General features: G+C 45.1%; 1 protein-coding gene across 1 annotated transcript in view; it reads right to left on the bottom strand.

Annotated features, from left to right (window-relative positions):
- ezrb (ezrin b) overlaps positions 1-9867 on the bottom strand; it is a 13697-nt gene extending 3830 nt beyond the window's left edge. Inside the window, exons 1-8 of the mRNA XM_019857860.1 lie at positions 9729-9867; positions 6935-7018; positions 3794-3889; positions 2884-3158; positions 2166-2249; positions 1940-2086; positions 698-794; positions 323-486 (exon numbers count right to left, since the gene is read on the bottom strand). Of these exons, the coding sequence (XP_019713419.1) occupies positions 323-486; positions 698-794; positions 1940-2086; positions 2166-2249; positions 2884-3158; positions 3794-3889; positions 6935-7018; positions 9729-9740 (959 nt within the window). The 5' untranslated portion in view covers positions 9741-9867. The remainder of the gene's footprint in view (positions 1-322; positions 487-697; positions 795-1939; positions 2087-2165; positions 2250-2883; positions 3159-3793; positions 3890-6934; positions 7019-9728) is intronic.
- Positions 9868-10173: the final 306 nt, after the last annotated feature.

Here is a 10173-nt window from a genome sequence, read left to right on the forward strand (position 1 = left end):
GGATCAAATAACATTTTTAGGGGCCATGCTGTTGAGCAAGAGGTGAAAACTTGGGCTCATATAATCACTTCATAAACCTCTATAATTACATTTAATCATCATTATATTCAGGAGCTAAACCCAAAGCCACTAGGTTGGGCCCGACGCATTTCAGGTTTTCGCCAAACGTTTTTCGCGCCCTGCCATTGGCTCGCGTGTACCCCACCTCTGGCCCAAAGTCAGCAGGGAGCGGCTCTATAATTCGGACAAGCGCTCGACGGATGGATGTGGTCCAACGCATTAAGAAATGACATCGCATGCTCTTTGCCCGGCTTCGACATACTTCTCCTTAAGTCTCTGCACTTTCTCCTCTCTGGCCTGCGTCTTCATCTGCTGCACCTCGATGGAGTCCGGTTTGCGTCGGTTCATGTAGAGCTCGTGGTTGCCCATGCACAGCTGCAGGATGGACTTGTTGACGCGTAGCCTCGGGGAATAGAACACAAAGTCCTGAAGGAAAGAAGAGTCAAGAAAATAATAAATTGTAATTTTTTGGGGGTTTTTTTCAGCACAGCATGAACGGAACACCTGTGGAACGTGCAGCGACCCACAAAATTGCCGCGTAACAAACTCAACACGGGGATTCACTTTTCGTACCATTTTTAATATCAACACGTGTAAAAGTCGTCAGTGCGGCTCAAAGAGCAGAAGACTGACTCACCGGTGATCTTTTGTCGATGGGCTTGATGGTGAACTTTTTGTCATTGAAGGAAACATTTTTTATTTCGCTCCAGGGGAAGCCGATTTTTGGCGTCAGTCTGATGGAGCAAAACACATCAAAGTGTCACAGCGAGCAACAAATTTGACAACACGTCAATCGGTCCGCGACAGAAAATCCCCCCTCCTGCTGACTTCTCAATAAAAATAAAAAATAGAGAATCCACTGTCCCAGGTATGAGGGATTATTTCAAGGTGTGGCTCGCTAATGTTTCTCACTTGACAGGACACAGCAGGGCACAACAATCGCTGCGCTGTAATAAAGACCAACATGCACCTCGTGGCGAAACTCGCGCTTGAAAGTGCACCGCCTAAACTGGAATTTCACTTCATGACTCCCGCTGACACACGCTTGTGGAATTGAGGCAACAATGTGGATGTCGTTTCGGAGAGCCGTGACGAATCTTTGCGTCGAAAAAACTGCGGCTTAGGAACTCATCAATTTATCTCTTGAGCCAACTCAACTCAACTGTATTTATATAGAGAGCCAAGAGGTAAAAAAATCAAATCATAAACCATCAGGAGAAATTAGCTTACGTCAAGCTACAAGCTGTACTTGTAAAGCGTCCGGCGTTAAATGGAACGCGCGATTGAAGGAGAACACGTTGAATTCAGCACGCAAGGCGACACAATGCCTCAGCTCTGCTTTGCGGGCCAGCCGCCCTCATTGCAGAGCCGCTGGTGTAGGTTGGCCTCGCATTCTTAAGTGCCGCGCGGCTTGAAAAACCAGTTGGCGTCACCGTGGTGACGGCAGAGGTCACCGCAGAGGAGAGGCTTTGCTCTTGTCGATAGCAAGGTTGTTCGCAAAACAAGCTCCGTGGCCCATCACGGCTCGTTTGTTTAAATGTTGTCGCGTAGATTCGATGAAATTGCAGTCAAGGCAAGCGGGAGTGTCAGCAAAAAGTGTTTTTCAGTTTTACACATCGCTAATACCGCTCGGGATCTAATCTCCCGGGACAACGCTTTTTTTCATGTGCTTCCTGTGGTCCGTGTTTAGTACGTTACACACCAAAAAGCGCAGCGACCACTTGTCACTCTTTCAATAGGTGTTGCGATCGATTACAAGTTTGATGTGCGATGCTAATTGGCTGAGCATTTTTGCACAGTCTCTAAAAGATTTTTTTTTTAAAAAACACCAATGTTATGTCTGCTTTGGACATCAGAACAGATGACCAAGTGAGCTTACTTGTCATCCTTCTCATAAATGTTCAGTCCCAAAGCATCCACTCCGAGCCACAGCAGCGTTCCCTTCTTATTCTTGATGTCAAAGTAGTTGACGCCATACATCTCCAGGTCCTGCGCGATCTTCAGATACTCCAACATGGCGTCCTCCCTGGAAGCACCCCATCAAGTTGAGCGCGCGCGGTGGCATCGCGTACGACGGTTCGCACGTCGGCGACGCGCAGACTCACTTCAGCATCCCGCGGTGCTCCTCGTGCCACACCTGAATGCGCTCCTCCCACTGCTCTTGCGATAACTTGTGCTGATCCAAAACTCTGTCCAACAAGATGGCGTGGAAAGACATAAGAAATAGGTTGAGAATATCGCAGATTGATACTTTTGAGTAAACCCGCTTTGTTCAAATGGATCGCCGTAAAGCGTCGATGCAGAAGGAAGCGGTCAGCCGCAAAGGTACGTGTCTGCAGATTCGTTTCTGCTTATTAACCTGCCTAGTCAGCTCATAGTTTCATTTACCGCATTCGGTAATTGCTCTCAAACCTTGAAGAAATAGTTTGGGAGGATGATGTAACAGCTGCGTGAGTCCTTTACATCATCAATATCCCGACACGGCTTCTTCAACGGGATGTTTGAAGCTACTTTCCCTTCGGTGATGGTACCCACCGCCGCCCTCCGCTTATGACACCGGCCTCTTCACGATTCGACCTCAGCCCAGTTTCACGGGTGCTTACTCAGAAACTCGGAACCAGCACAGAAACCATGATTCATACGTGACCTTTCTCTTTTGTTACTCTGGTTGCCAGGGAGGACAGCATCGTTTCCTTCGGGGCAGGTTTAACCAGAAGAGTGACCTACTGGCTGTGTGTGCATTTTTTTTTTTTTTTCGGAGGACCGCGTATAAATAAATGTCATATCACCTGCAAACGGCTTCAGACTTTTCCCCGACCTCACCTGCGGGGCAGCAGCCGTTCGGAAAGGAGATATCCCGGCGGGTGCGAGTCCTTGTCGTAGTCGCCATACTTGGCTTGAACCGAGTAGGACGCCAGCAGCACGGCCGTTTCGGGCGGGCAGTACACCTGGTCGCTCAGGATGCTGTCTTTGACTTGCAGGAAGAAAAGCTTCTGCGTGATCTCCTGAATCAGCTCCTCGTTGACCTCCTCGGGAAAATACTTGGCCCGAAAATTAAAGTGCAGCGGGTTCTCCTTCCTCACATCCTGTTGTACCACCTGAAAAGGAGGAACACACAAAACAACATATTTCAATCATGAGATTCCTTCTACCTTGTCTTAAAAGTGCTGCAAACAAATCGACTCACGTTTGTCCATATGTGTTGTGACTAAAGATATTGCAAAAGGATACGGTTGGTTCAAAATAAAATCAAAGAAAAGAAACGCCCAAAAAAAATCTGTCGCGTTTGTTCCCATTACTTCCATCATGCGCCAGACTTCATTCATCTGATTTACAGATTAGACGGGATTACGAGCCACTCCGGGAATCTGGTGGCATGGAATTTAGCGGTGTTGACCATACAACAGAAAAGTAGCTCTGGTTCAAGCAGAGTTGAACACTCCAGCTGAACACACAATATACCCTTACGCAACAAGTATACACAGAAACCAAAAAGAGCCGTGACACACATCTCTATTTTCTCGGAGGAGGGGAGACGCTGACCACAAAAGAGAATATATATGGGCCGCACGTATTGTGTATTATGCTCCAGATTGACTAAGAAGAAAACATTGCCTCACCGAGCCAACTGTGCCCATGAGGGAATGCATTCTTCTATCGTGTGACTGTATTTTGATTTGGCGTGTTGCAAAATCCAGACCGTCTTGTGAGTGCGCTTCAAATCCCATCTCACCTTTTTTTCCATTTTGAGCCATGCTAAAAAGTCTTTTGCGTCGATATACTGGAGTCCAAAGTACCAGAGCTCGCGTAAGCCGACTGTTTTCACCACCTACGGATAAAAAGCACACAAGAAGAAAAAATTGGATTAACATTTTAAAAAGAACAATGGAGTAATATAATTAGTATTACAGAGGATTAAAAATAGCAGATAACTGAAGCTGATTAGAGCAAAGTTGATCTTTCAGAAGTGCGTATCAAACTGGTAACCCTCCGGCCGCCTCCCGATAAGATTCCTGCCGAAGGGGAATGCTCTCTGTCCAACATTTTATTGGCTATTTTCATCTTTGACTCTGAGGGCAACCATTCTTGAAAACAAAACACCATCCGGCCAGTATGACAAGACACAGATCAGATCAAGATTAGAAACTATGATGTGATTCTGTGTTCACTTCATTTTTTTTTTTTTTTTTTTGCAAAGCATCACAGCCATCTTCCCTGTGGCCTGGGTGAGGTGCGTATCGTCACAAAGACAGTCCAGCGCAACCTCCGGCCTAAAATGAGCCTCAAAGCGAGTTGTCCATTGAAACCAAACTCTTTGTGGCGCCGCAAAAGAAAATACTGAACACGCTGAAGGGGGCGGTTTGGAACGGTTTCGACTGAGGAAACGGTGCTTAAGGATGGTATTTAGTTCACCACCAAACACTGAAATGAAAGCTCTTCATTCCACCTGAAACATAACACAACAAGCCCTTTCACGGTCACAAACCACCACACGGAGCCCTAATAAAGCTCTCGAGAGGGAAAAAAAAAGTTTCATTGACTTAGAAGCTGCCATTAGGGACCTGCCAACAACATTAAGTCCACTTGCACAATTTAATGAGCGCCAATACGGCAGCTGTATAAAACAAGACCGTATTTCATTTTAGTGTCATAATTCTGGTTGTCGATTGCAGCGGTCAAGGCAGTGAAGTAAGGTCAGCGACGTCATTCGATTCATTAAGATTGAGGATTAACATTCTTAAAATTGCACCAGTTCTGGTTAAAAGATTAGCCCAACAATCCTGATGTAAATCCGGAGGCTAAAGTCTGGCAGAGTAACATTTCGCCGCACATGGATTTTGCCGCAACTTCACTGGATGCCGAACGCATCTTGGTTCTCGAGAAGGTTGCCGTAAACCCGAGTGGAGGACAGAGCTGAACGATTTCGGGGTCTTGGTCACGAAGGAGGGCGCGATGGAGCGGGAGGTGGACGGGACTTTGTATCGGTCTGTCGTGGTGAAGAAGTAGCTGAGCCAAAAGGCAAAGTCTATCCTCACCTTTGGTTGAAAGAACGAGATACAAGTGGCGGAAATGAGTTCAGACAGATAAGTGGCAGAAGCAAATCTTTTCTGTTGCATGTCTAAAAAAGCAAGTGGAACCCTTGCGGGTTGGGCGACACCCTTCGTCGGCGTGCAAAGCGAACGAACACCCGTCAGAAATTGCCAGTGGCACCTGTCAAATTCACGTCAAGATGCTCCTCAGCGCAAATCACCGCATCTCAAAATGCAAATGAGCTCGAGGAGGCACGTTGATGAGTTGGGACGAGCGACGAGCAAGCTCAAGACGAAATGAGATGAGCCGGAGGGCGTGTAGGGGAGCGGCAGGCGCTTATCTTTGCTATGACAGATGCTATTTTCTAAGTCGCTGATCCGCGCTGACAGCAAAGGCCCGCCACTCTCTCTGGGAAAACAAAAAAGCTTACGGGTGGTGCTCAGCAGACTGTTTGCTGTTGAGACCGCATCGGGCTGCTTATCCGTGTCGAGGGGCACCTACGCCGCATATCAGATGCACTAATCTGCCATCGTTGCTCAAAGCTCAACCAAGCATTTAGTGTAAATCATTGATATGAGAGTAAGAAGGGCAGAGGGCCGCCACGCTGTTTAAAAAAAAATAAAATAAATGAAAAAAAACATTTTAAATGGCTGTGACATGGCAGAAAAAAACTAAACAGACCTCCATTGAATTTACAGGAATATTTTTTTGAATGACTTTTCGCCAATGTAAACTTGAAATGTTCAACAATCATATTTCTCTGTAGAATCCAGAGATAACTCCAAATGGCAGTTTTTAAATCATTGTTTATCATACCGCCGTTCGTTTTAATCTTTGCGGTTCTGTCACTGTGCTTCGTGGATATGACGAAAGGATTGAGCCGTCGATAGCGTCGGCCATTTTACACGTTGGCTGTCAGCTAGCCGGTGAACGGTGCCGTTTGGTCAGCTTGATGTTCATGCTAACTCGGCAAAAAAGGTGTTGTTGGAAAAACAAAATCCAAGTCCCGAGAAACCCCAAGAAACCAGAATAACAAACAACCAAAAACCCTGTTCCTCCATTATAACTGATGCAAAAAAAAAAAAAAAAATTTAAAAATCTCTGCAGACTAACCAAACAGCTGCCTCAAATTGTCGCAAAAATGTGGAGAATGGCTGTCGCTCGGTTTGGTCCCATTATGCTTGGATGGGATTGGATTTAATGAACACAAAGATGAGATGTAGGCTTGGTCCGCTGACATGCAACCACAACATATATAGCATTTGGCTACGCAAGCTATTGAAAAACGAGTTTGACAGGAAGCGCCTAAAACAATGCCTTTCTTCCCCCGGTGCTGTCACACGGCACCAAACGAGTTCGACCTTCATAACAAATCTCAGCTGGAGCCTGCGGGATCTCAACCTAAAAAGTTCAACCCTTTGCGGACCATCGGTGACATAAAATATGTTTTGACACCAAATAAAAGCCGCATTGGAGCGCAGTCGTTCGCTTGACGCCAAAGGCTCGTACGCCAGCATTCAATCCCGCTTGTCCAGCGCGCAAATGAAAATCTTTTTCATTCTTGCTTCGAATTCGGCATTCTCGATGACGACATGGTGAGCCACACGTAAGATGATGAATTCGATTCAGAGGTACGGCGCCACACAACACGAGATCACCGCGACGATAACGGCATCAGCGGCCGATAAACATCTGATCAACGAGTCCCTGGTCAAAAACGATACTGTTCACATTTTAATTTCCAAAACAGGGAGTGGGTGGAGTTTCCTGACAGGAATTTCGGTGGATTTCCAAGAATGAGTCATGCATTCGATACTTAAAGCGGAGATGGTGTGTGGCATACCTGATCAAACACAACCTTGCCGTAAGCGCTTGACAAAACTGCAAACTCCAGCTCCGAGTCCAAGGCGTTGACGTTAATATTGACCTGTGGGAGGCACACACACACACACAAACGTCATCAAATCCCCATCCAGAGCATTTAATAATGCAGTACATGAAAACGAGGATGAAAACATTGTTGACCGTGCTTATTACCACTCAATGAAACGGATACAAAAGATGCGACGTGACCTGCGAAGGCCGTAACGAAGCCGAGAACAGAACGCTTTGGCATCTTTCATCGCCAGTCCATCGGAAGCGGCGGAATGGACACGCGTAGGCCGAAGCGGTGACCCGCCTGCTTCCAATCCACTTATTAACTGGCTTTGATTTTTGCCGGGAGGCCAAATCCAATCGCAGCGTCTCATCATCATGTTACCTGGGAGACTGCGGGGGAGTGGCGGTCCAAACGGTGCGCGGTTTTAGCGCATAATGCCGCCAGGGATGATTCGAGAGAAGTTTGCATGGGAAACTTTTGCCTAATGTGATGGAGCTCTTCAAGCGCGCACACACACGACTTGGAACGCTCTCATTCAGGCAGAACTTTATCTCCCGATTTTGAGTCACGGCGAGGAGGCAAAACGGCGGTGAAACACAGCTTTGACTCCACGGCCTGACAAAGAACCCTTTGAGCTTGAGTCTGTTGCTGCGGTCTTGAGGGAGCAAAAACTTGCCCCCCCCACCCCCAACACCCGACTCAAGCAAGACGCACGCTGTAATGAAGGGGAGAACGGCTCATACATAGAAAGCGAGCTGCTGTATTTGCATTTACAGCATTTACTGGCGGGAGAAGTTAGAAAAACATACACACACACGCACACACACATCGGCCAATGGAAAATGTGAATGCCGGCCAAGACGGTGAAAAACGACAGTGAGTGATATGTGATCTCGGAGCAGGTCGCCCAACGGGAAGTCATGATTAACCGAGGCCATTCGGAAACGGTAAAGAAAATAGAAGTGGGCGTAGGTCTTCAAATCTCTGACCCGATATTCAGGTGAAAGGTCAGATTTGTCCTAACCCCAAAAAATGCTCAGTTGCAAGGGTCAGCGCGTGGCTTGACGTTCTTCACCCGACATCATTTTCAGAGCTGCGCTTGGGTGGAACGTGACTAACAATCAGCTCGTTCAAATGTCAATAAGTTACAATGCATTCATCAGGGCGTGCGCTTCAACATTTAAAGAAGTATTTTGCGATGGGGAGTCACATGCGTGGCAAACGTCCTCAAAAGTTTTTTGGTGTGTGTTATAGGTTGACTTATTATCATGCAATACAATGGCAAACTTCGATAAATACACTTCTCGGTGAACCGAAGGATTGTTTATTTTTTGGGGGGGGGGTTGTTTTATTTGGGACAAAATAAATAAAGAAATACTGAAGTGTGGCATTTTGATTTTAACCGAGAAGGAAAAAACGGTTACTCCAAACTTCATTTCAACGAGCATAAAAGGATTCATTCTGCACTGCTGTGCTTTTTCTTTGGCTTTTGTAACAACACTAATTCCAAAGGAGAACCAGTGGAAGGCATGCCATTCAAATTCCAACCATTAAAATTACAGTGTCACTATGTGCATCATCAAAGTTGTAAAACCGTGACATGATTTATATTTCCAGTGGTGTGTCGCAATCAGACGCCTTCATCATGAGGCTCCATTTTGACCATAAAGCATTCCAAAATCCGCATAGGTATCATGACGCCTTCCAAAGTTAACGATACAGTATCATGGAAGACAAACTGACTTGTTTCTGTTCTCACTTCCATAGCAACGCGCACAAAAAAAAAAAAAAAAAAAAACGAAGGCCATTCTAAACAAAGCAACAAGACGCATTATAGCCAGGACCACAACCTGTTGACACGTAAAAACACTCGGCCACTTCTTAACATTTTGAATGGGAATAATGAAGCGCACTTTGGGCAAAATATAACATTTTCACTTAGTGTTTGCACGTTCCTATGTATGGAATTTACCTCATAGAAATACTATGTATATAGCCCAGTTTCCATGTAGTAAAATAAACAAGACGCTCGAAATGCCAGCAAGGAGTTTCCAAAGTGATGTTTGACTGTGCCGAGTGTAATAGCAGGCCGGGGTGGGGCAAGCTAGTTCAGAGCAAAACCTGATCTGTTAGAAAACACGGGAGAACATCGTTAGCTTGCTTTTTTACCTCCAGTGAGAGTTTGGCAGGGAATTGTACATTTGAAATAATGCACCACACAACAATATGAACTTTTAAGCAAGCAAAGAATTTGTTTTCGACCAATCCTATTAAATTCGCATGAGATCAGACTTCACTGTGTGTGCTTGAATTCTATTTAAGATTTGCAAAGACTATTGGGACACTCCCATCCATGGCAATGAAAACAAGTGACTGTGTGGCTGGCCTTCAAATGGAAACTTGTTAGTTACTCCGCCTTAATGTTTCAATCGTTAAAAAAAAAAAATCTGGTTAAGAATGGAAGTAACGAGACAGAAATGTATTGAAATCCCTGAAACACAGGCTGAGCATATGATTAAATATTATGAAGATAATTTTTAACCATTGTCAGTATAATCATAATCAATAAAATCTTGGGTTTTAATTGTGGTTCAATGTTATGTTTAATAGTTTTAATTTTAGTGTAACATCCACATTAAATGTTTGGGAATTAGTAAATAAACCTTCTCAAAATACAGAAAATGGGTGGGTTTTTTTACGCTCAGGTGAACTCAATGCAAAAATAAATAGGTAAATTAAAAACACTGTAGTTACTCACCGCTTTCGGCATTTTGTGTCCTTTTGCCGCCTTTCGCCCGAGAAGATGATATTAATCGGACCCCGTGTAGTCACGGTACCTTCGTGGAGAACGAACAAGAGGAGAAACTAGTTTGAGCGGCACTTGGGTGTTAATGCAAGACGTCGGAAGGGAGCCTCTTGGCGATCCTGCAGGTGACAGTCATCGTCAACATTAAACGAATCCCACGACTGACAAGTTAGTAGTAGCCACGCAAAAGAAGCGCAGGAAATGCTAAAGATTGAATTTCAAAATAAGTGTAATGACTTCATCGGATATATTTTTTTCAACCATTATTGAATATGTGAGTATTCAATAAGTATATTTATGTACAAATTGAATCTTTGTCAGCTAACCAGATGGAGAACTTTTCACGATCCGCATTCTTACTCCGCCTATACTACTTTTATTGTGGAACTTAACCCCA

The sequence above is a fragment of the Hippocampus comes genome, unplaced genomic scaffold, assembly GCF_001891065.2.
Source record: "Hippocampus comes isolate QL1 unplaced genomic scaffold, H_comes_QL1_v1.1 scaffold154, whole genome shotgun sequence".
Lineage (NCBI taxonomy): Eukaryota > Metazoa > Chordata > Actinopteri > Syngnathiformes > Syngnathidae > Hippocampus > Hippocampus comes.